We start from the raw sequence: 27,267 nt of genomic DNA, 5'->3' as shown, positions 1-27,267 counted from the left end.
AGCACCAAAAATTCATTTTCTTTCAATTTACCATATTTTTTTGCATTGTGATTTTTTCGGTGGGCTGTTCCAAATTAGTTTAAGCTTGGGGGCTAGTTCTTCTTTTTTTTTTCTTTCACGCATCACGGTTGGGACACGAAACTCAATCTCGAGTTTATTGCACCATTTGAAAGTCAAGTTAAAAATGGATTTAGTACAAAAAAAAGATGTAAGAAAGAAAAAAAAGGTAGCTAATGAAATGAAAGCTTTAGTAGTGCAGTGGCTACAACTGAATACGCTATTTTATTGCTGCCACTCCAAATTTGTGCATTAACGTATTATAAATAATATTATAAATAAGAGGAAGCCCATTTTGCTACTAAAAGCATAATAATTTTCTAGAAAAATCTGAAAAAAAAACGAGCCACAGCAGACAAGTTGGACCACAGGTGCCGTCACTTAGTGTGTACGTCATGATCAAACAGATATGGGGAGAAGAGATTGCTTGATTCCTGATAAGGTGATAGGGAGAAACTGATAAGGTGAGTTATTTCAGCAATCCATAATTTTAAACCAATCCGAGAAAGAAGGAAGTATTTGCTGAGGCTTATGTTACAAATTGGTCCGTATTTTTGCCCGATACGTCGAAATAATGAGAATCCAAAGGCACTTCATGAGCCATCGTAGAATTGAAGAACCTGAGGGACGAAATTTTAAAATGGGGGTAAGAGGGAAAGAATGGATTGTAGATATTTTAAAGAGCAATCGCCAACTAGATTTACAAATTCCGTCCGTGTTGCGATGCGGGGGGAGATTAAGTAAAGATTACTTTGAAAAGATTTGTGCATGTATAATGGGGAAGAAGTATACATATTTGTTTAGTATTTCTTTTTTTCCCTTTTGATGCCCTTTTTTGAAACCATGGCTCATGTAGTTCTCTGTTGACTGTACAGTACAATATCCTATTAAATTCAACTCTAGTTATGTCAGAATAATTGCACTTTAAAAGTGAGCCCTCCAATACAAGCCATGTCCAGGAGGGGAGCGAGGGGGTTTGACTCCCGCCCCACCCTTCCCCAAAATATTTGACTGACTTGTAAAAACGTATCAAAATGCGTATAAACAAATTTTCGATGCTTTATATTGGAGTAATTGCACTAGAAAGTGTCAAAAATGGACTTAAGCAAGATATTTGTAATTAATAATTGTATCAGGTTCTTTTTTCAACTGACTCAGAATCAGTACAGCTATTTTAAACCGCTTAATGACAAAATAAAACAAAAATTGTAGATTAGTCAGATTTTCACGTTCTTCCTGTAACCGAAAGTAATTATGAAGAACTTTGATAATGTCCACACTTGGTCATGAGCATAGTTTGTGCTGGAATTATTTTCATTTTGGCATATTAGTTTTAATTTTGCTTTTCATCAACAGTTTTTCTTCTTTTTTCTCGATTTTTTCTAGTTTTCTCCATGCTTTTTGTTTTAACTTTCTGAAAAACCGTATCTCCTGAACTGAGTACTAATTAAAGAGCTTTACCATAATATCTGCAATTTTCTATTTGGTTCACTGGCAGAAAATAGTCCATTTTTGTCCCTTGTTTTATTTGATCATACTAACCTTCTGTCAAACGTTGTCATTGACTAAGAGAGCTGACGGAGTATTAATGCTAATAAATAATTACAAGTGCTTAAAATACTTAGGGTACCATTTTACAATATCAACTATTGACTACATTTCATTCTATTTTTCAAAGGTGGGGTACAGCTTGCAAACTTAAAAGAGTACCTTTTTAGGGTATTCCAACTTTGATTGGAGATAGTGTTTTGGACAACTTCGACCCAACCCCATTTGAAACGAAAACAAGTTTACTAGTATGTAAAATATCTTACTTCGTAGATGCCAAACCTTGTCAATGAGTACGTGAGCTGCCTGAGTATTGATGCCGACAAACCATTGTAAAGAGCTAATATTCCTTGTTGTTTTATAATATTTAACGTGGATTTTACGATGTTCACTTTCCCTTCTTGTTGCGTCTGGATGTGAACCTAAAAAAAAGTAGATTCAACAATTAAAGTTTACAGTCCACAATGGTGACAAACCTAGACTCTTCCCAGAACAAACGAAGGTAAAATCCATTTTTTCTCTTCTATTCAAACGTATCTCTGAGTTTCTCAGAACTTAAAAAGCTAAATGATCCAACGTTAACATTTTTTGAGTGCAGTAAATCTCCAGATAGTATGAACTGATGAAGAAATCTGTTCTGCCTTTCTCTTCTGTGACTTTGGACTTTCTAAGACAGTTCCTATGTAATAGTGGCGGGCACTGCTTCTGCTTTTAGTTAAACAGGAATATAAATGGTAAAAAATAGCACTGAAAAGCGAGAAACAAACTGAAATGGTAAAAAAAGGAAGTTTGTGATTGTTTTACCATTTGTCTGTTATTTTTCACGACATAGCAAAAAGAACTATTTTTTTTTTTTTTCTCAGTTTCTTTGCATTTATGAGATGAGACTATGAGAGGAAGGTGAACATTTCTCGGTGGTAATTTAAAAAGGCTTTTGTGCTGATTACTTGGTGCATTGAGGTTTCCTTAGCTGATAAACTTAAGGGTGCAAATCTCTAGTCACTCAAAAAAACTTCTTTGGCCCATTTTGGGCCCCATTTTCAGGAAAACCATTTTCTTTGCTGCTGCATTAGGGTCTCCTTCATTCAATAAGTTTGAAGCTGATCCATTGAAAGTTTTTTTTTCTTTTTCAGGGCCATATTCTGGCCATTTGCCTAAAGAAAGAAAACGATCAATAATGGGGTTTTCAAAGGCCAAATGAAAATACTGAGGAAAATACAGAAAGCAAATATTTTGAGAGAACAACCGCCTCTCTTCTTCAGCACGAACAAAATAACAAAACAACAAAACCAACGAAAAAAAAACACTAAGAAATTAAATAAAAGACTAAAAAAATAAAAAAATTAAAATCAAATACCTAACAAACAATAAAGCGAGTTATTCGCCAATATCCACGATTTGCCAAAATCCAAACAAATTTTTCGCAAATATTTAAGCAAATAGAATCCGCTTGTACATTATGTTCCTCGTAAACCAAACGCTTTGGGCAGCAAGACCAAGACACATCAAGGAGAAAACGATTTTAGTCCTTTCCAGTTTCAATTTTCTGGTGTATCATTAAAAAAAAAAAATTTCATTGGCCAATTGGCCCATGGACTGTCAGAGATAAGTTTTAAGTCAATGAAAAAAATAGGGTCCATACTATCAACCTTTTTTTGTTATTAAAAAAAGAAGAAAAAAAAGGTTTGGTCTTTTTTGGTCAAATTTTTAGAGAAAAAATATTTTTTTTAATATTTCCTTACTTTTTCATTTTTTTTTCAGAGTAGGTGAAAATAATAACTTGCTTTTACAAATTAGGACTTCCTTGGCTCAGGGACTTACAACCCTACCTTTCAACCTGATTGGAAACAAACAAGCTTTTTGACATAGGCCTATTTTTGAAGTCCCTAGCATTCCCCAGTCCCAATAAAGACACTAAATCTTCGTTAAAATACGTAAGTATTTAGACAGCATGATGTTAGAAAACAATTCTTACTTTATAATATGCAGAATAACTGTAGCTGACACATTGTGCATGCAGACCCACTATACTTATATACCCCAACTCCACTTATGTGCAAATGTGTATCCCAAATTTGTTTCTAAAGTATTATATTTTCAGCATGTTTTTTCGTATTTTTCATTAGGATATTAGTTCAACATACCCTGAAATTGTCTATGTAATATCCTTGCCTGCACTTGGGATACTGCACAGACACCCTTTTGAAAATCTGGATATATATAGTGTCTTTTGATTTAGTTTTACATCTCCCAGGACTTTCCTTAAGTTTCAACTTAATACCCTATTCTGTTCCTGAAATATTTCATCTAAACCATTTTGAAAACCTGAATGTGCTTAAACTATCTTGATTTAGTTAAATAGTAGTAGCAGAAGAAGTAGCAGTCGTAGTCACAGTAGTAGTAGCAGTTCCAGTCAGAGTCACAAGTACAAGCAGTCATAAGTGAAAAGCGGTTGCAATCCCAGCAGTAGTTGCAGCTACAAATTTTTGTAGTCGTGAATGCTCACAATAGTCGCAGTCGTAAATACTCACAGCTGAAGTTGTAAGTAGTCGACGTCGCAGTAGCAAGAAGTAAAATTCGTAGTCACAAGTAGTCGTAGTTATGAGTGATTGCAGTCCTCAGTAGTAGCAGTTGCAAGCAGTCAGAATGATAGACACAGTTACAGCAGTGGCAGTAGTAGCCCCAGGTAGTCACAGTAGTTGCAAGCAGTAGTAGTAGTCACAAGTAGAAATGGTAGTTGGAAATAGTAGTAGCAGTCCCAAGTATTTGAGTAGCAGTAGTTGCAAGCAGTAGTATTCCCAAAGAGCATTAGCAGTCACAAATAGCAGTAGTAGTCACAAGTAGTAGTCGCTTTAAGTAGTATTAGTAGCCACAAGTAGTAGTAGTAGTTGTTGCAAGTAATAGTACCATAGTGTAGCAGAGCTATGTGCATGGTATTTTTTGGTTAGTTCCACATCCCCTCAATATGCCTTGAAAGCCACAGGTAGTCACAGTAGTTGCAAGCAGTAGTAGTAGTAGTCACAAGTAGAAGTGGTAGTTGGAAATAGTAGTAGTAGTCACAAGTATTTGAGTAGCAGTAGTATTGCCAAATAGTAGTAGCAGTCGCAAAAAGCAGTAGTAGTCACAAATAGTACACAATTAGTAGTAGTAGCTGTAAGTGGTATTAGTAGCCACAAGTAGCAGTAGAGTAGTTGCAAGTAATAGTACCATAGTTTAGCAAAGCTATGTAAATGGTATTTTTTGGTTAGTTCCAAATCCCTCTCAATATACCTTGAAAGCTTCAACTTATTGTCCTCAGCCTTTCCTGAGACATTGCTGATACAACGTTTAGGCAGCCTACATGTACACAGTGTGGTCTGATTCAGTTCAAAATACTCTCCACATTCCCCAGTCTAGTAGTTGCAATTAGCAGCAGTAGCCAGAGTAGTAGCAGTAGTCACAAATAGTAGTAGTAGTTACAGGTAGTATGAATTGTAGTAATTATCAGAAACAGTAGTAATAGTCACAAGTAGTAGTAGTTCAAAATCCTTCTTAGTATGCCAGGAAATTTTCAACTCAATAGCCTCAACAGTTCCTAAGATATTGCTTTTCCACCCTTTTGACAAGCATGCATGGAGTGCGTTTTGGTTTAGCACTCCCTTCAACATCCTCTGAAAGTTTCATCTTAATTTCCATAGTCTTTTTGGACACTCAAGATCAAACACAGTCCTTTTCCAAATAACAAACCCTAGATTTAAACAATATACAACTTGCAAAACTTGCCCTGGCCCTTGCCCTAGGGTTCAAGGGGTCACGTCATGACCAGAGGCATAGTCATTTGGTCTTTCAACTATTTTAAGCAAAATAGCTGTTTTGATTCGATATCTTTTGGGAAGGCCAGCTAAAAGGGCATGAGAGATGGGTTGGCTGTCCTTCAATTGCTTCCAATAAAATAAGGCCCTCTCCAAAGTTTCTTTGGCAACTCTTTCCATATCAAGTGGCTTGGTTAACAAAAAATGAAGCCATATTGCTCCTTAATTATGCCACCCTGTTATTTATGGTGTAAACTATCTGAAAACAATGGGCATCCTCAGAAGTACAATTAGTGAACTCTTAACAAATATTACAAGAAAAATGCGCCATCTGGAAATTTTGATCAGATTCTTTGGGGTTGCCCAGAGCCAAATTAGAACATGGGAGGAAATGAGGAGAGGAAATTTTTCCTTGTTTCTCCAAATAATGAGAAATCACTAAAAATGAATTTCTTACTTTATAACATTCAACATGTTTCTATTAATGAAATTATCATGTTCTATTCAATTGTTATCCACATTTTTGTAAGTTTACATTGGTTAATCACATCAAAAGGAAACACACTACTATAATGAAATAAAAATAGTATAGTACCAGAAGATCCCTAATTTTATCCTATTTCCAAATGTCTTGGAAAAATTTCTTTTCCCAGAAAAAAGATTTAAAAAGTGCTTCAGGGACAAACCATTCATTAATCAACCCATAAAAGCTCTAATCAGAAACAAATTGAATCTTATCAGAAATGGTAAACTGGATGAAGGTAATAAACTAGCAGTTAAAAGGAAACACATAAATCTGCCCAATGCTACTACAAGAGTAAGGCCAAAGAATTGTTTACCAAAAAAAAAATGGTTTTACCAAGTAAAAAAAGTTGTGTAGTAGGAATCTAGACCAGCTTTGTTTCAACCAACCAAAATCTCCAGAAGTTACTGCTAATAATCTCAACATATTCCTTGCTTCCATTGTCCAGAGGCTTCCAGCCTTCTCTTATCAATTACCTACTGATGATCTCCCACCTGCTTTTCCCTCCATATCTCTGTCTGAGATCAAAAGAAGAATTGGGAAATTATGAAAAACAAGTGTCTGCCCTTTAGATAGCCTGTTTCCTCTAATTAAGTGACTTCCTTTCAAAGCCCTTGTCTGTTGTTTTCAATGTTAAAATAAATAGCCCTTTTATTATGTTATAATAAACAGCCTTACTAAGGAATTTCCCAACATTTGATCATTTCAATTTTTTTTAAATAAATATCTTATATTATCCCACCCTTGATAGTCCCTATTGTAGCCTTACAATATACACAAGACTAAAAGAAAATGGTGAAGTTATTATTGTATAATATGTAGCAAGTTTCTATTAATTAGTTTACCATGGTTTTTTCCATTGTTATCCATATTTTAAAATAAGTTTTATCACTTAATTCTATCACAGTCACTCAGGCAACACTGGATTCCACAAGGTCAAGAATACAGTACAATAAATCAAATGATAAAAACAGCAGAAAAGTATATTATTTACAGCTTTATCTGGGGCCATCAGGAGGGAGGAAGCATTGTCAGAAAACCATCATGATATTTGGGAAGAGCATAAAATAAAGAATCTAATGGTACTGTTTTTATTTTATTAACATACAAAATTTTCTTTAGATGTTCAAGCACTACAAGATGGTTAAGCACTACAAATTTGCTCACATTTTCAAATAACATTTTTCTTATTAAAAATTCCATTGTAATTACTTAGGCTGAATGCCTTTCAAAGGTTATTACACAATACATCAAAAGATGAAAAACAATGAATAAATATATTACTTAGGAGTATATCTGGGATCACTAGGGGTGGTGGTGTTACAAACAGAAATGTGATATTAAAAAAAACATAAAAGAAGGGAGCTAATAGGAATACTTTTACTTGATTAACATGTTCCTTTCAGCAATGCCACTAATATAGACTGGTACAACAAATACAATAAGTTGGAGGATTGTCAGAAAAGTAAATATTATATTAGAAACATCAAATAAGGAATCAAATGACTTTTTCTTGTATTGTGTTTCCTCCAGAAGAGCTGTAAATCCCTGGTGTTACCTTTCTTTGGGTAACAATCTATTTGGGTAGCTCAACAAACAATAATAGTGTCATTATAAATCCTTATTTTATGCTTTGAACAAATATCATATTTGAATTTTTGACAACCTATCCCACCCCCTGATGATCCTGTATATAGCCTTAATGAAAATGTTTCTCTATTATTTTGAATCCCCTTATGCATTGTATTCCTTTGTAAACAGGTTCCTTGACTAATCAAAAGTATTATGCTTTTGATTGCAAATGAATTTAAGATGTGTTGGATATAAAACATTATATGACAAGTTGATGAATGAAAACATGTTGCATATTGCACAATAATAATTTTACCTATTTTCATTTAAACTAGTTTTGTGTATACTCTAGGGCTAAATCTGGAACTCTCATGGGGAGGGGGGAGTGGGGTCAATTGTCAGAAATGCAAATATGGTATTTGGAAATAGCATAAAATAAGGAATCTAATGGCGTCTTTTATTTTATTGAGATGTTGGTATTAGCATACAATTAGGACTTTTGAGAACAAAAAATGTTAAGAAAACATTTCTAACTTTATAATATGCAAAAAAATATATATTTAACAAACGAATAGAATCAAGTGAAAGATTCAACTGTCAGTGCTCCCTCCATCCAGTCCTTCAAAAACCAACTTGACAAGGAGTAGGAGAAGAAGCAGTGGAGGTTCAAATGGCAGTCATCAACCTAAGAGTACTACAGGTCTGGAAGACCTTAAAGCTCTTATATGAATTAAGGCAATTAAGGTGAATATGTTTTAATGGTATTTCACTACACTTTGCCCCAACTCCCCCTAATTTGCAAATATGTAGCCCAAATTATATAAGAATTGTCTATGTGTTTTGTCATTTCTTGACTTTGTCAGTGTTAATTCAATTAATAGGTACATGAGCATAAACAAGGGTGATCCTATGGTAAAATTCATAAGAACTATATACTACGGGCTATATAATTGCAGATCACATGGGGGGGGGTGAAGTAAATTATTGTGAGTGCCTTCAAAATGTAACAACAACAATTTTTCTGCAGACTATGAAGCAAAATTATTTGCTTTATCATATTTTCTTTTGTAGAGCTGCCTAAATAGGATGTTACCTCTCTGTGCTGATGGGTGGCTGTGATGGGTGGTTTCAAAATAACCTAATTTAGCTATGATGAAGGGAATTCATTACCTGATGACTTTTTTATGCTCTTCTATAATTCAATAATTGCTTCTCGGAAAAATAATATTCTGAGCCATTTTTGGGGCCCCAAAAGTTTGGAAACATGTTTCTAAAAAAGCTGTCTTGTGAAAAAAATTCCCATTTGTAGCTGGTTCAGGAATGATAATTATTATTTTAATTACAGTACTTCTGATAGTAAAATTTTATTTGAAAACAAATCTGCATTAATTTTAATAAAAGGGTACCTGAAACCCTTTCAAACTGATATCATAGCAAAACTGACATTGTTTTTCAGGATTCCTGGTACTTTTTAAAATTTCTGCAAATGTGTATGCATATTAACATTTTACTTTGAAGAATAATGAAAATAATAATAAACATTCCTAAATCAGTACAAATGGCAATTTCTTCTCACTAACCAGTTTTTTTTTTATAAGAATATTATTGAACTGTTGGCTACTATAGGCTGTTTGGAGACTTTTAAGGGCTCAAAATGCAATTTCCCTCAGAAGTTACTACAGAATAATAAAAGAGCATAAAAAAGCTACTACAGATAACAAAAGAGCATAAAAAAGGCTACTTTTATCCAAACTAAACTATGTTGAAAACAGCATATTTGTCCCCAAAATCATTGGACTCCAAAAAAATTGAGACTATTTGGATATATTGTACAAGAATCAATTAAAGTGTGGATAGTCTAATAATGAGAGGAAACATGAAAATCTGATTAGCCTAATAGAAGAATAAAAATGGGTAAACATTTAGTTTAGAGCACTTACAAATCTATTCTAGAAGTGTATCAATTTTTTAGCTTTCTAAAATCCCCCTTCAACAAACTAAAAATGTGTAATGTGGGCGAGGTTTGAAACCAAGGGAAATGTTGGGGTTGTACATTATGAATGAAATTATATTTTAAATATTATTTCCAGTCATCACTGCTAATTTCTGTATAGTAGGAAGTTGAAAGATAATTAAAAATCTTACATATCCATTAATACTAATTATCTACTTTCACTTTCTGGTCAAAACTACCCAGTGAACCCATGAATAATTAGTTAAATGAGTAATTAGTTAAATATTGCATTTATGTTGTGTTGATTTGAAGAAATGCCTTCTGATGCAAAGTAGATTATACAGTTTTTCAGTTCAAGATTATATTTGTTTTAAAAGATTCTTTGGCTACAGGAAAGCCTTGGTGAAACAAACTTGGTTGAATAGTGAGTCTCACAAGTGAATATTACCTATAGAGCATAGCAAATTAGTCCAAAAACCCTGCAGGCAGTAGGACAAGGTGTGCATTCTGATTGGTGGAATTACTAGTTCATATTTATGACCTACTTTTTGTTTGCTCTTTCAGGCTTCATACCAAATAATTATTCAATAAACATAGAATATAGGCCTTGCCCTGCTGCCAACAGGGCTCATGGACTAATTTGCTTTGCTCAATAGGTAGTATTCACTTGCAAGAATCACTGTTCAACCAAATTTGTGTCACAAAGGCCTTCCCATAGCCAACGAATCTTTTTAAACAAATTTAATATCAAACTGAAAAACTGTATAATCTCCATTGCATCAGAAGGCATTTCTTCAAATCAATGCAACATAAATGTAATATTTAACTAATTGCTCTGATCCACAGGTTCCTTGGCTAGTTTCAATTGGAAAGTTTTTTTAATTATCTTTTGACTTACTACTATAAAGAAATTAGCAGTGATGACTGCAAATAGTATTTCAAATATAATTTCATTCATATTGTACAACCCAAACATTGCCCTCAGCTTTAAAACCCTGCCTACTTTATGTACTTTTAGTTTGCCCCATGGACGAGGAGGGTCAACCAGAAATGGATGTGCTTCTAGAATTAGCAGTTGAAAGTGCTCTGAACAGGAAACTATGCTGCTTTGCAGCATTGTTCCCAGTTTAGAGCACTTGTGACAAAACTAAACATTTACCTAAGAATGTCTTATATTAAGAATTCTGTTGGTGCAGTGTTTCCCTATAGTTTTGTAAAGTCTAGAGCTACACAGGAGAGGGTACATTGTCAGAGCATTGAATGCTATATTTGAGAAGTGTTAATTGGGATAGGAATATCAAATTATTTCCTACCATGACCGCATTCTTTTGCTTGTAATTGTGATTTAAAGTTTTTATGGATCAACTATTTCAAGGAGGCACACTCGTGCCTCTATAAAGAGGCGACCCACGACAATGTTAAGCGATCTTCGGTTCCAGTGGTTGCAGAGGGATGCATTTCGTAGCCCGAGCTCCAACTAAGAAACCTGCCAAATTTCATCCCCCTCCAACTTTTCCTTCATGGGGAAAATTTGGCCAAAAGTTTCAACCCGTCAACCCCAGCCCCCCTTTAACGTTGTCCAATTGGGCTGAAATTCACAAGTTAAGGTCCCCTACGGCCCAGGAGCTTATCTGTGAAATTTCAGCTCAATCTGATAACTCCTTCCCTGTTTTCCAGAAACCACACATAGACACTTAAAATTCATTTTCTTTTTTTTTCTTGACGCCTACAGGTCACAGCCAACATCGGATCTGGGTGTACAAGGACTCATTCAATGCGGAATTCTCTGAGTAAGTGCCCTTGAAAGTTTTGTAGGAAAATCTTAACCCCCCAACTCCATCCTACCCCTTTAACGTTGTCTGATTGGGCTGAAATTCACAAGTTAAGGTCCCCTACCGCCCAGGAGCTTATCTGCGAAATTTCAGCTCAATCCGATAACTCCTTCCCTGTTTTCCAGAAACCACGCATTAGCTACTTAATTAACGCATTTCTCTCCATAAGAGCCCATGTTAATTTGAAATTTTTAAAAGTTATTGAGAAGTTATATTTACACACATGTAAGTGATTAGCTCAGTCGGTAGAGCGTGGGACTTTTAATCCTCTGGTCAAGGGTTCAAGTCCCTTACGGGCGGTTTTTTTTAACAACATCAAAATAAAAGTGTATAATTTTGATAACACCTGGACAGCTTATCAATTGAGAGATAACAGAATATTAGCTTCTTATGAGCAAAAGAAACATTTCAGTCATTCTATCTATTTTTTTTCTATTTTATACAATGATTTAAAAGCAGGGGGGCGGCAGCCACCCAAGTTCCTCTCCTAATTCCTGTATGAGGAGTACAGGAATTATTAAATTACATCCATCATGGATTGTAGAAAAACGTACAGAAATAATATGAAAAAAACTTCGTTTTCTTAAAGAGTTAAAGAGGCTGCATCCCAAAGTTGAACCTTAAAATGTACAGGAATTAGAAGAGGCAGTTGGGGGGCTGCCGCCCCCCAAACCCCCAGCTTTTAAAGACTCTTTTGTACAGGTTTTTTGTTTTTTGCTAACCCCCCACTCTTGGCTTCGGAAAGGCCCTCTTTTAATTAACAAAAAATTGAAATGAATGAATAATGGAATAATTCCAAAAAATGTTAAACACAAGAGGACAGGAGAACCATTGCACCAAAACTAGTAATTAGTAACAACGAAGTCCCCCAACAAAAAAACCTGTACAAAAGAGTCTTTAAAAGCTGGGGGTTTGGGGGGCGGCAGCCCCCCAACTGCCTCTTCTAATTCCTGTACGTTTTAAGGTTCAACTTTGGGACGCAGCCTCTTTAACTCTTTAAGAAAACGAAGTTTTTTTCATATTATTCTTCAAAAGAGCTACTCTCTTAGACTGTAGCCAAAACACAGAGGGCTACTTCTAAAGATCATGCTGGAGCACATAGGCTATAGACCATTCCCTTAGTCAAACAACTTTCAACAAACGAGAAGCTCTATAGTTTAAGTTTCCGAAGAATACTTGCTTTTAATAAATCCAGAGGATGCGTAAAACAGGCAGCTCCAGCTGATCCCAAGCCCCCAAAGTACCACCGACTTTTTCTGTTCTCTACGTTAGCCATGTGTTACCGGTTTAAAAAAAAAGCTATTCTTTTGGCCGCCTCACGGTATATGTCAGATTTAGTTATTGACCGAAAATGTGCCAAAAGCAGAATTTTCTACAACAAAATGAGCTGATTTTATCGCTTGGGCCCAAGTATCACTAATGTTCGATAAGACTTTTCTGAAAAAAAAAATATAGGAATTTGAGTACATATTGTGAGAAAGAGGCCCTTGGTGTTTTTCAGACTGCAAATCCATCAATGCATTGAATGAATTCAAGAAAAAAGTTACGTTATAATTCAAGAAAAGTAATCGATGTTTTTTTTTTCGCAATCAAAATATGCCTCATATACTTTGATGCTGCAAGAATGAACGAAATGGGATTCCACTGCATAGATTGGTCAAGTGGAAACTTACAAAACTATATATGTCTCATTATGACTGCAAATGTAAGTGGTTTTGGTAATAGGAGATGTCAAATTAAAAAGAAAGAAAACCCCAGTTAAAAATCAGTAACAAATAATCTAAGAACATTATTATGGCAAAAATAGCTCAAGAAACTGTAGCTTTAAAAGAATTAACTTTAAAAAAGACAAGTTTTTTCTACTGAAATCAAGGAGCAACATTAAAAATTGAAAAGAACAGAGATTATTACGCATATGAGGGGGTCTGTCCCTTTTTTAGTACTTCTCTCTTCACGCTAAAGTTTTTAAGAACTTTTAAAGGTTCTAATTCAAATTACATGACCCTTGTTTTCAAAAATCAATCGCAAAATATAAATAAATATAAAGACGACAAAACGGGTCTATGGCCTGTATTTTACTGATCATAAACCCATTTATCGTCTTCATTTCCATTTCTTTGTTGTTGTTTTTTTTTTGTCATAGCTGGCCAGTTCAGCTTAGATCTTTTAAAATCAATCTTAAAAATTTTGGTTGAATTTTGGCACAAAGAACGGGGTTTAGAGGAAAAGAAAGTCCCCTCATACAAGAAATTATTTTTATTCATCTTAAGTTTTATTGTTGTTTCTTACCTCCAGTGGAAAAAACTTGTATTTTAAAATTTAAATTCTGATCGTTTTTCAAATAATCCAAGGAAACCAACCTTCCTCCGTAAGAATACCCTACAAAAAAATTCTCCCATAGAAAGCACCTCCCACGTAAAATTCTTCCGCGGGAAAATACCCTCAGAAAACTCCATCCTAGCTGTAAATTCCCAACAGAAATTTCTTGTTTACAATTCCGCCTGAAAAATACTCCTTAGCATACTTTCATTTGAAGAAAAACTTGTTTTTATTGAATTTCTTATCCCCTTTAAGGTCATGGGGAAATCCTTTCTGTGGAAAAAATATTTCAAGGAAATCTCCCTCCCCTATATTGATGGTTTCTCCTTCAGAAAATTTCCTCACGGAGTATATCTCCTTATGGTAGTTCCCTCTGGAGAATTTCTCCTGTAGAAAATACATTCCATTAAAATTCCAAAGAAAATTCCAAATCCGCTGAAATCTCCACCGGACAATCCCCAAAGCATCTCCATATAAAAAATAAAGTTACGAGTCTAGTTCTTTCATCCCTTAGTTCTATGACTATCTACTTTAGTTCTGCCCTAGGAATGACGCATGGACGGATGATTGATAGACTTATCTATCAACAAATGAACTGACATCATTCTTAAACAATCCTAATAAGGGCTTATGTCAGATTTGCCTCTCACTCAATCAGACTATTTGTCTTGGCTTTTTCTACAATTAGCCATGACTTGATTCTCACAACTACATGATTTTAATTCAAAACCAACGGAATTTGAATCAAGTAGTTGTGGGCATTAAGCCATGGCTAATTGTAGAAAAAGCCAAGACAGATAGTCTGATTGAGTGAAAGGCAAATCTGGCATATGCCCACTACTACTTGATTTAAATTCCGTTGGTTTTGAATTAAAATCATGTAGTTGTGAGAATAAAGTCATGTCTAATTGTAGAAAAAGCCAATACAAATAGTGTGATTGAGTGGGAGGCAAATCTGGCATAAGCCCTTATTAGGATTGTATAAAAATGATGTCAGTTCATTTGTTGATAGATAAGTCTATCTGTCATCCGTCCACGCGTCCTTACTAGGGTAGAACTAAGTTTGATTTTGAAATTAAATCAACTACTTGTGGGTATAAAGCCACGGCTAATTTTAGAAAAAAGCAAAACAGATAGTCTGTTTGATTGAGAGGCAAATCTGGCATAAGCCCTTATTAGAACTGCATAAAATTGATGTCAGTTCATTTGTTGATAGATAAGTCTATCTATTTTCATCCATCTGTCACTTCTATGGCAAAAATGAGGTAGATAGTCATCAACCAAGCCCATTGATTTTGAAAAATTAAGTAGTTGTGGGCATCAAGCCGTGCCTGAATGTAGAACAAGTCAAGACAGATAGTCCGACTGAGTGAAAGGCAAATCTGGCATAAGCCCTTATTAGTATTGTATAAAAATAATCCACTCCATTAAAATTCCCAAGAGAATTACAACTCCGCTGAAATTTCCCCCGGATAATTACCCAAAGCATCTTCACACACAAAATGAAGTCACCGACGTGAAAATAAGACAAATAAAACCAATTTCGTCTACAAGTTCTGGTGTTTTCCAGGACTACAAGTCTCCTGGAACTTTTCAAGAGATTTCTCCTGGAAAGTTCACCCCCAGATACTTTCATCCCAATCAGAAATTTTACTCGGATAAAATTCATCCCCAGGAAATCTCCCCCCTGAAAAATGTCTGTGCACTTCAAAATAGCAAATACTATACGTAAGCAATGGTCAAATTTCATAGCTTGAGGCCCTGATTCCTTCATTTCTGGGGGTTGTGTCTTCTGCAAGACACGATTACTGTATCTTTCAACTATACTAAACAATATGGTTATCTAAAATTTTTGATCTGAAGATTTTGGTAAAAATTTTGCGTGGGAAGGGGGCTATTTGTCCTTTAATTTCTCGGTTCCTTATAAAGGGTACTAGAACTTTTAATTTCCGTTTAAGTGAGCTATCTTGCGATACTCTGGGACCATCGGCTTAGTACAAACACGCCTGAAAAAGCATCTGCCAACTTTTTTTCTGGCAAAACAACTAGATTGCAAATTTTTGGAGATAAGGGCTTGAAACCTTTACAGTAAGATTTTCTGACACGCTGAATATGACGGTGGGATTTTTTTTAAGGATTGCTTGACTTTTAGGGGGGAAACAATTATGTTTCCCCCCTTTTCAGATGATATTGCAAGGTTTGGAGTATATCTTCTGACCACCTGATCCAAACAGGCTGATCCTCTGTGTGCATTTAGTGAGAAAACACATGAGTCAATTGACTGTCATCTGGTTCAGGTCTGCAGAGAGAAGCTTTATGCAAAGCCTTCTGTGGGAGACCTTGTCAAATGCTTTGACTAGATCAAGGAGAATCAGGTCAACAGGTATACCAGCATCAAGGAGCTTGGTGATGATTTTACAAGTTTCAAGTAGATTGGTTTCCACCAAGTTGTTGCAATGGAATCCATGTTGGTTATTAGAAAGTATCATGTGGGTTGTAAGATCGTCATGGATTCCATCATTCATAATTCTCTCAAGAAGCTTGGCAACAACGGACATTAGGCTGATTGGTCTGTAGTTCTCTGCTCTGGATTTGTCCCCTTTCTTGAAAATGGGGGCCACATGGGACTCTTTCCAATCAGATGGAATAGTGCTGGAGTCAAGCAAAGACTGGAAGATGTTTGTAAGGGGTGCAGTGATGATGTGTGCAACTTCTTTCAGTAACCTTGGAGGGATGTTGTCTGGTCCAGGGTGTTTTCCCCCTTTTCAGAAATCTGACATAATTTGAAAGTAATTCATAGCAAATTATACAAGTTAAAATTAAATAGTTTTTTGGAATCAAGTCATGGCTAATTGTAGAAAAAGTCAAAACAGATAATCCAATTGAGTGAGAGGAAATTTTGACATTAAACCTCCCTTATTAGGATCTAGTGTGGATCTAGCAAGGATTATTAGGATCTATCTACTAAGGTAGATCGTCATAGAGCTAAGATATTAATAAAACCTATAGTTTTCCAAGTGTTTGGTTAAATGGCATGGGTGGACGGAGGGAGTAAGTCTGCGTCTCTTATTGGAGCAATACTTGTTCGTTAACTTTTATTAAGTCACGCATGCATTGAATCTCAGGCAAGTTGACCAAGAATTTAAAATTGATATAGGGCCCTTAGTTTTGGATGGAGGAGGAGTGTGCTTAGCTGTGTTGGCCTCAGACGGCTTGGTGCTGCAGTGAGTTGTTAGTAGTAGTGGTTGTAGTAGTATACATAGCCTAATTTTATACAAGTTAGCCTTGGAATTTTGTTCATGGCTTCTAGAACTTGATTTAACCTATTCCTATATACTGGCTGTCAAAATGTTTCTTAATATCTTCATATTAAGAGAAATCATAAGTATTTTCATCTCATTCTTCTCCGGCTGCAGTGAACCGTTTCTGTGTAAATATTTTTGCGATTTTCCTGTGAGTTGTTTCGGGTTAAAACGATCCTATCAATGAGAACCAAGGGAAGTGATCGTATTAATTAGAACCTTTTTTTGCGGATGTAAGACATGATTACTGGAAGCTGCCAAAGCGTTGATTTTGAATGCGTTCAACCATAAATGCCTGTGGTGTATCTTTGGCATCCGCCTGTAAGATATAATCCCGAGCAACGAAGTCAGGAGAAAGTATGGGGATCCTCCAGTTGTCTCTAATATTTTCAAGCAGAGAATACTGAGATGGTTTGCCCTCACATCGCTCAAACCAGATGACCAAATAAGCAAAAGATACCACAAACGTCTATTATTACCGGCATGGAAGAAAAAACAAGAGGGCCAAATATTTCCTGGTTTGTGACAGTGAAATTTAATCTGAAGCCAATTGGAGCACTCAGAAAATACTGCCATCGTTGGGATTATCAGTGGCTAGAGATCGTAAAGCCTGCCACGTCCGAGCGAAACCTCTGGAAGAAGACATCTGGTCGTCTGTTAGGCCCCACAATGAACCTGGATTCTGCTTGAACGTGCAAAAAGTATGATTGAAGTAAGTAAGTACAAGGGGTATCCAACTATTCAGCCTTTTTGACTCCCCTTAACCTGATTCGTCTAAAGTTCTATGAATCTTGCGAATATGCGCTTTTATCCGTTTAGCGCCTGACTAGCACCAAGGCCGGCTAATTGACGACATACTCAAGCGCAAAAATTTTAAAATCGGAAAATGCTGGATGGCATGCATTTGTCCGATGTTGTCTTTCGATTTTTGAGCCTGTGTGATATTGAAGAGGTGACAGTCTAGGATATTTAAGTTAATTATTATGACCTATTCTTTGAGTTTGTTCATGTTTACTTCTAAAATTATACCCTACAATCGCTTATTAGCCTATGTTTGGATATGCTGTTTTTGCTTCCAGGATATGTTGCTCTTATCTTTTAATCAATTACATCTGCTCTTATCACTGAATTTTGACAAGGTGCAAGAAAGTGTGGACAAAATGGCAGAACTCTATATATTTCCTGTCAAGAGCTTCAGGCTGGCCAGCATAAAATCCATAGAGTTCAATAATTATAATAATAATTTATTTGTGACCCACTTGAAACAGCAGAGTATAAAACAAACACACAGAAAAAAAAACTTCTGATAACATATTAAATTACTGTAGAAAACATTTTAGAAGACCATGAAAAGGGTTAATAGCCTAGTAAAATGTATCAAGTTGTATAGTTTCTGGTGTAGCACTTTAAGTTTATTTAATAAATCTGGAGCCCCAAAATTTGTTACCATATCACTGTTCGTGTACCAGGGAGGAAGATACAACAAAAATTGGAGGAAATGAAAATAAGATGACTTAAGAGCCTTTAAATCTTTTCTTTTTAAAACAGGATATAATCCAGAAAGATATAAAACCAAGTGATCACAAAAGCAAGAGTAAATTTGTGAAAGTGCTTTGTGGTTGTATTTCCCCTTGTTTGCAACAATTTTAGAATAACCCACTTGAAGTTTAACCTTAGCATCAGAAACAATTTTATTACAAAAAGAGACTAAATTATTAGTAAGGGTAATGCCCAACCATCTTAAAGAAGTCATGCACAGAATGCTAAATTCAGAACAGTTAAGTCTAGAAGATTGGTTAGGAGAAGGACCAAAATGAAGGAATTCACTTTCATCAGGGTTAAGGGTTAGACCTACATTTAAGAAGCAGTAGAGATAGAATGAACAGAAGCCAAAAGCCCAGATTTAGTTCTACTAATGAGAAGAATATCATATGCATAAGCAAGATATGAGACATTTGAACTACCTAAAAGGTAAATTGTTGGAAGACTATTTAAAATATCAGCAATACAAATTTTGAAAATTGATGGAGATAAAACTCCACCTTGTCTCATGCCTTGTCTTATGGAGATCTTTAACAAAGAAGGATCAGAAGGAGAAGATTTAATATGAAGGAAAGAATGATCATACCAAAATTTTAATAATGGAACATTAGAAACATTCACTCCACATTTAAGCAAAGAAAACAGGGCTTGGGAGTGAACTACAGAATCAAAAGCCTTAGATAGATCTAAAGGACAAAAATAAAGATCATAGCCCTTCCCAGAAGCATCAGAAAGCAGAGTAGAAAGAACTTTATGGGCATGCTGACATCCCAGACCACACTGAAAACCATACTGGTTAACTCCAAAGTTTATATTATCTGTTATAGAAGGGAGAAGTAAATACTCAAGGACTTTGCTTAAGATACAATAAACAGTGATATGACAATAAGATGAACATGAAAATGGATCTTTCCCCCTTTTTAAAATAGAAGTAACTGTGCCACACAAGAAACTGTCTAGCACAACAGAACAATACAAACACATTTGAAAAGCAGTTGTAAATGCAATATTAAAGGGGGGCAATCTGGTTTTGAATGATTCACTGATATTCCATTGGTGTCAACTGACTTAGACTTAAGCCTTTTAACAGCCAGGTAAATTGAATCAGCAGATATTGGTAATATATCCTGCTGAGATAGAGCAGACAGTACTATATGTTTCAAAACAGCTGAAAACATGAATGAACTGCATAATTAATCCAGGAAAAAATAGCAGTATAATGCAATTCCCAAGCTGACTTAGAAATATAATTGCCAGGACCATCACTAATAATTTTACTAGAATTTAAAACTTTCTTTCAATCACTTGGATTTGATGGAAAATCAAGACCCCAAAATCAGACTGCATGAAGGTATTTCTTATAAGCAGATTGAGTGCAATTTTTAATCACACTGTTACTTAAGAATTTTTTTCTTGATCCCCATTAGTCATTTCGAAATTGCATTTATCACTCAAGGGTAGGACTTTCTCAAAATATTTGGTCAATGTACCATTTGGAAAATATTTCTTTTCATTTTCCTTTTAAGAATAATTTAGACTAGCCTATAACCTACTAAAAGTTATTGTTTCCCCATGGTACTTAAAAAAAAGATTCCTTGTAATTGTTTCTATGAAAATCTCTGCTGGCTTTGTTCCCTTGTTTGGCATTCTCCAATTTACTGAATTCTGTTGAAAGTTCTGAAAGGGGAAGATTTTCAATTAGGTACCAAATATCATTTTGTAAGATCTGAAAGGTCAAGGTTTTCAATTAGGTATCCTTAATTTACCTTAATTTGCACTTCAAAGCAATAAGATCCAATGGATCTGTGTTGCTCTGTGAGTGATGATGACTGAAATCTGTTACTGTTCTGGATCTTGCCAGCAGTATTTCCAGTTCCTGCATGACCACTTGCTATCCAGTGACTTCTTGAAAGTCACAAGTGAAGTTGCTGACATTGTAGACTCCAAGAGGGAATTCCAGTCATTGACAATTCTTTAAGAGAAGAAGTTTTGATGCATTTTTGTTTTCATGTGGCATTTAGGAAGTTTCTTTGAATGGCCTCTTGTATAGGATTGGTAGGACTTATTCAGGTTGAGGAGACTAGATGTGTCATAAGAGAGTTTATGGGTAAGCAACATGTCGCCTCATCTGCAGCAATACACCAGAGTGGGTAATTTGAGTTTTTTTGTCTTTCATTGTAGGGGAGGTCTTTCAGCCCATTTATAACCTTGGTGGCATGCCTCTGCATGCCCTCAAGAAGTCTTGTGTTGCCTTTATATTGGGGAGCAACTATGCAGTTTCCAAAGTCAAGGTTGGGTCTTATAAACCCTTAAAAAAACCCTTAAGCCTTATAAAGTTTAAGAAAGACTTTAGGTGATCTGCTTATGGGACACCACTGATGATATTGCAAGGTTTGGAGTATATCTTCTGACCACCTGATCCAAACAGGCTGATCCTCTGTGTGCATTTAGTGAGAAAACACATGAGTCAATTGACTGTCATCTGGTTCAGGTCTGCAGAGAGAAGCTTTATGCAAAGCCTTCTGTGGGAGACCTTGTCAAATGCTTTGACTAGATCAAGGAGAATCAGGTCAACAGGTATACCAGCATCAAGGAGCTTGGTGATGATTTTACAAGTTTCAAGTAGATTGGTTTCCACCAAGTTGTTGCAATGGAATCCATGTTGGTTATTAGAAAGTATCATGTGGGTTGTAAGATCGTCATGGATTCCATCATTCATAATTCTCTCAAGAAGCTTGGCAACAACGGACATTAGGCTGATTGGTCTGTAGTTCTCTGCTCTGGATTTGTCCCCTTTCTTGAAAATGGGGGCCACATGGGACTCTTTCCAATCAGATGGAATAGTGCTGGAGTCAAGCAAAGACTGGAAGATGTTTGTAAGGGGTGCAGTGATGATGTGTGCAACTTCTTTCAGTAACCTTGGAGGGATGTTGTCTGGTCCAGCAGATTTGTTGCCATCAGGGTTTGAAAGTTGCTTTAGTATGGCAGCTTCGTTTCCCCCCTCCTCTGAGAAAAAACCTAACTGCAGCCCTGAAGATTGTTATTGACCATTGATAATGGGATATTAAAATATATTGTATTTTTCTCTCTCCATGTGTGTGTGTATGTTTGTTTTGGTAGCTTCATCTAGAGATGGCCACCCATATTCCACCTGCCCAGTATTTCTGTTTTTTTTTTTTTTTTTTAACCAAGTTAATTTTTGCTATTACTATTATTATGACAAGATGTATTTTTTTTTTATGTCTTAGTATTTATGTTCCCAACTTTAGGAGCTCTGCTCTTGTAGGTTTAAACTTTAGTAGTTTTATGAATGTTTTATTATATTTTGGAGTGAATTAAATAAAAGAGAAAGAGAAAAACTATTTGGTTTTTGGAAGAGGAGAGGATATATTAACCAAATAGTCACTCTTAGTTAAAAAATTGAGAAGTGCTTAGTTTTATAGATTATTAACCATTATTATATTCAGCCAATAAGAGAGCTTCATAGAAGGTCCTAGCCTTGTATAGTATAACAGATAAACACATTAAACACAGTTTGTATTGACTCAGGAGTCAAACAGGGTTATATTTTGTCCCTATTTATTTCAAAACACATCATCTAATAGAATACAGCAAAGGCCATGGTAGAGTATGTAATCAAATTGGAAAGTAAAACTCTTGAAAACTTAAATTATACTAATGTTTTAAGCATCCTAGATGAGACTTTTTGCAAAATGAATGATTGTTTGGAGGTTTTGAGAGTTCAAGGTGCAAAAATAGGCTTAGAATTCATTGTTAATATGTCTAAGTTTTGTAAACTGGGAATCTGTTGAGTTACAGAAGAAACAGTTTGAGCTTGTTAAAAAATGCCTATTACACCTTGAGGTTTGGAAATGCAGACACAATCTATTACTACATGGACTACCTAGAGAAAAAAAAAGGTGGAAGACTTGACTTGAAAGTATGCACAGTACTAAAAAATAAATTAGGCTTAGCTGAAAAAGTGAACATAACAAAGATGTTTTGCCTGAAAGAAAGATCATCCAGCATGTCCCAAAGAGGAAAGAAAGTGTCATCCCCTCCAGTACTTTTTTCACATGAATTGAATATTGACATTTAAGCTATTATGAAGTTAGTGAAAAATCTAAAAGATTCTGGACTTTGAGTGTGTACCAACCTTTCACCCAAACTGAACAGTTTGCTCATGAAGCTTCTCGAAAAGATAGAAATTCTTAAAGATCCTGGGGCTTATCAGTATTTTCAACTTAAGCAATCTGGTGTTTCACTCCATCTAGATAATCATGGGGGAAGTATATAGACCACCAAGTGGTTCTTTGTTGTCTTTTCTTCAAGTATTTAATGAAGTGATTGAGTCCATGCATCAGCAAACTTCTGAAATGGTGATTATGGGTGATTTTAATATAAAGCTCCTAGAGAATAAAGGCTCAGTACTGGCTGATTTTCTTTCAGCAATGATGATGCATGACCTCTTATCCACAATTATGATTCTGACAAGAGTTGCTGATCAGTTGATTATTGATATTTCAGACCATGTTCAATGTGATTTGCTGATCCCAAACAAGCAAACTAAGCCTCCAAGCCCTATGATTTCACCATTTAATTGTCTGAAAAAAAATCTTGCTCAACTTAAAGGTAAACTCCTTCAGAAGCCTTGGGATTTTATCAATGGAAGTACACAATTAGATGTAAATTTTATGATATTGTTAAGCAAGCTTTTATTGATACTCGTTCTAGAAATCCAAATAGAGTGCCACCAAAAAATAGCAAATGCTAAAACCATGGATAACAAATGATTTTCTAAAATGCTCACAGCAGAAATGTTATTTATAGTAGAAATATAAGAATTATGCTTCACCTGCTAACCTGCAACAATTTAAAGAATATAAAAACGTTTACAAGTCACTGATTAGAAAGTCAAAACTGTATATTATGGTTCAAAGTTTAGCAAAACCAGGAAAGATATAGGAAAACTTGGGAAATTATTAATTCAGTCATTAGACCAGCTTTCCATATTCCCAATCTTCCCACTAAACTGGTTTTGAATGAAAATACAGTGGAAGATCTGACTTTAGTAAAAACTTCTCTTGCTTCTTTTTTTGCATCAGTTGGTGGGAATACAGTAGAGAGAATAGCATCACAATCTCCTTCTGCTAGCAAAGATGAGTATCTAAAATATATCAGACTGTCTTGCCTAAAGTCCATTGTCCTTGAATCTGTAATGGAGATTGAAGTTGCTAGAATTGTTTTTGGACTACATGGTTCTTCTTTGTCTGGACCTGATTATATCCCAACAAAAGCTATTAAGCACATTCTTTCAGCAATAATTGCTCCTTTAACTAAACCCGTAAATATGCCGTTTGAACAAGGTACTTTTCCTGAATCCCTTAGAACAGCCAGGGTGATAGCACTGCTCAAGGTTGGTAATAGAAGTGATCCATCTAATTATTGGCCAATTTCACAACTGTCTATCTTCTCAAAGATCTTCAAGAAACCTATTCAAAAACGACTTCTTAGCTTTCTGGAAGCTAAGAAATTTCTACATAAGCACACAACAGTGTAAAAAATACATGCCAATACACATACCTGTAAAAAACAGGTATTTTACAAAAATACCTGTTGCTATTTTGTGAAAAAGGCATTTGACAGTTTAACTCATTGTATTCTTCTGGGTAAGTTCTCCTATATAGGTATAAGAGGTAATGTGTCAATACATCAGTATACATTGCCACTTTTAGTGCATTGTTATAGTGCCTTACCATTTGCTTCAAACTTTTGTTCATGTTCAGCCTAGTCATATTATTATTAAATATCGGATTGTTTAAAAGATGCCATGCCTCTTGAAAAAATTCAGTCTGGTATGAGACAGTTTTTATGGAATATCGATCCTGAGGTAAAGTGTGTCAAATCTAAACCAAAGTTTTGGCCATGCATTTGGATTGCTTGTAATCATTCTCCCTCCGGTGACGTTTCTAAGATTAAACAGATATCTAAGCGTCAGTATAAAAGTTGTTTGTGCCATTGTTGCTTGAATTACAGGGGTAGACAAAGTGAGTGTATGGGTGCCCTTCCCTGTGAAGGAAGGGTATCCAGAAAAATATGGCTGGGCAGTAGCTATAGAATGCTCCAAATATATTTGCATTAAACTATTAACTGCTTAATAAGTGTAGGTGGTACATAAATACAACTAATAGTTTTGTATATTTCAAGATGTTGGTACCACTGAGGGGAGAGGAGGCAGGATTAAAAGAATTAACTTAAAAAAAGCATGACAACAGCGGTCAAACCTAATTTACCTAAAAATGTTCTGTATCACAGTATTTATAAACGTAGATTATGATTCTCAACCATCAATTGATGAAGTACATCACAGAGGGATTATGGTTGTTGATTAGAATTATTTGATTGACAGTAAATAGTATTCATTTATGCTTGACTAACCAAATGTTTTCATGTTGCTTATTCAGTTTGCAATAACCCACAGGTAAAAGTGCTAAGGCCGTCTAGGGTAAAAGTGCTGATGGTTTCACAATTTTTGTAAAAAAAAGCAACACTTTTTCCACTCTAGAAGGCTTAATTTAAAGACTTTTGCTTTGAAAAGAGTTTCAGTATGTAAAAAAATATCTATGAATCTAACTGTTTGATTAGAAGTGTGAAGTTTTTAGTTGGAGCTATTTCATCTACAAAATCAAAAGAACAAATAGTTACCTGTTTTCAACGTAAGTTGGAACCCAATTCGACACATGTCAAAATACTTGGGAAATACTTGTGGGGGGATCCTGATGGATTTGACATGCCTATTTTTTAATTTTTTGGTTTCTCTTCAACTTTTTTAAATGTGTAAGATACAATTCAGATAGTGGAAGCCAAAAACTGAAAAAAAATGCCTCAAGTATAAGGACAAAATTGGATAATCATATGGAGTTTAATTGTGTGACCTAGGTCTCTATAATATAATGTGTGATTCAATTGTGTGATATAGGTGTCTTTATTAATGCTATCTGGAATGGCCCACTTTCTCTCTACTTTAATGGTCCAGCAAAGCTTTCTTTTTTGTTCACAATTAAATTGTTACAATCTTCACCTGACTTAGATGTGGAGAGGTGCTGTTCAAATTCTATTTTATTTACGCACAGTGGCGTTGTTTGACATTTGTGTATCTAATCTATAATTTTCGTTTATAAATATAATCATGATGATTATTTTGGATATTGAACCTCCACACAGACGGTTGAGAATTTCTTTGGTTTTTACCACAGGTGAAGAAGGGTTGGTCAGGTTTGAGGTAGCCCTCCTCCCTTTCAGCCTAGTGCACAGCAATTAGTGTTTCCAAGTAATTATGCCTAAATATTACTGTCCTGAGTGTAGAAACCCAGAAACAAGTGGGACGGTTCAGTGCACTAAATACAGTAAATGGTGGTATCTTAAGTGTGGAACAATCATGCTTGGAGCAAGGGAGAAGCTACCGGTATGGTTGTGCTTAAATTGTGATTTCCCCACTTCTCCTTCAATTACTAGCGGTATGAAAATTCCGTGCAAAGCTACTGCAGAAGTAAGCCCTAGACTTAGATCCTTTGTCAAAAACACACCCATAGTCGCACCAAGGACTTTTAATCCCAAGACTAAGACAGTAACTAGGTCCAAAAGTAAAACAGTTCAAAATAGGGATGATACCTTTTTATTGACAGTGAAATATAAAATTATTTAACTGGATATTTCGAACACATATACAGTATTCATCATCAGCAGTAAAACTAAAAGACATGAATAAAAATAAACAAAATTTATACCTAATAAACTAATTACATATAGTTTATTGCTCTTATTTTTTTCAATGCAACAGCCGAGGCAAATCTCCTTGACCTTTTCGGTTCCGGTTCATTAGATTTAACTGACGTATTACGTGGACAGAGGTCATAGCTCTTAGGTGAAGTGATATTTGCTTTATTTGACCTCAGTAAATTATCATAAATTGAGTTCAATCCAAATTCACCTGTATCTGTGTTTATGGAATTATTCTTGAATAGAATTTTTTTTAATTTCGATTGTTTCCCTGAAAGTTTGCTTTAAACCTTGGTCCCTAGAAATCAAAGAAACATTTTCAAACAAAATAAAATGATTTGGAAAATTAAAGATATGCTCCGAGAGGGCCGACGTGAAATCTTCAGGTTTGGTATTTTGCTTTAAAGACGATGAAATGGAATTATGATGTTGTAGCAATCTCGTTCTTAAATTCTGGTTAGTACGTCCCACATAAGAGCTTCCACAAGTACATGGAATTTTATAAACCCCACTTTGTTGCTCTACGGAAGTCCGATCCTTTCCAGAATTTAAAAACTAGCCAAAGCATTACTACCTCTTAATGAGGTAATGAACCGGAACCGAAAAGGTCAAGGAGATTTGCCTCGGCTGTTGCATTGAAAAAAATAAGAGCAATAAACTATATGTAATTAGTTTATTAGGTATAAATTTTGTCTATTTTTATTCATGTCTTTTAGTTTTACTGCTGATGATGAACACTGTATATGTGTTCGAAATATCCAGTTAAATAATTTTATATTTCACTGTCAATAAAAAGGTATCATCCCTATTTTGAACTGTTTTACTTTCGTCATGGAAAGGCAGTGTGGTCTTTGAAGTTATCTATGTAACTAGGTCCAGTAGTGAGGATAAAACTCCATGCACGAATTGTTCTGAACACGTTAGTGAGATCTCAGCTTTAACTAACAGATGTTCCGTTCTTGAGAATCAACTCTCAGCTATTCAGAATGAACTGTTACTACTACGAAATGGCCACAAATCACTCCAATCAGTTATACATAACATCTAG

The 27,267-nt window shown here is 35.2% G+C and overlaps 2 protein-coding genes across 3 annotated transcripts in view; one reads left to right on the top strand and one right to left on the bottom strand.

The window, feature by feature from the left end:
* Nucleotides 1–12,581, bottom strand: part of LOC136039829 (mitochondrial dicarboxylate carrier-like) — a 51,208-nt gene extending 38,627 nt beyond the window's left edge. The window contains exons 1-2 of the mRNA XM_065723735.1: nucleotides 12,458–12,581; nucleotides 1,872–2,027 (exon numbers count right to left, since the gene is read on the bottom strand). Of these exons, the coding sequence (XP_065579807.1) occupies nucleotides 1,872–2,027; nucleotides 12,458–12,553 (252 nt within the window). The 5' untranslated portion in view covers nucleotides 12,554–12,581. The remainder of the gene's footprint in view (nucleotides 1–1,871; nucleotides 2,028–12,457) is intronic.
* Nucleotides 12,582–17,765: 5,184 nt separating this feature from the next.
* Nucleotides 17,766–27,267, top strand: part of LOC136039828 (N-alpha-acetyltransferase 60-like) — a 44,868-nt gene continuing 35,366 nt past the window's right edge. For both annotated transcript variants that reach the window (XR_010620566.1, XM_065723734.1), the window contains exon 1: nucleotides 17,766–17,850. Coding sequence is in view for 1 of the 2 variants with exons in the window: in XM_065723734.1 (XP_065579806.1) it covers nucleotides 17,785–17,850 (66 nt within the window). In the remaining variant the exon portion in view is untranslated. The remainder of the gene's footprint in view (nucleotides 17,851–27,267) is intronic.

Source organism: Artemia franciscana, chromosome 20 (assembly GCF_032884065.1).
Source record: "Artemia franciscana chromosome 20, ASM3288406v1, whole genome shotgun sequence".
NCBI classification, from domain to species: domain Eukaryota; kingdom Metazoa; phylum Arthropoda; class Branchiopoda; order Anostraca; family Artemiidae; genus Artemia; species Artemia franciscana.
Note: the sequence above shows the minus strand (reverse complement) of the source record. Positions and strands in the feature narration are given on the sequence as shown.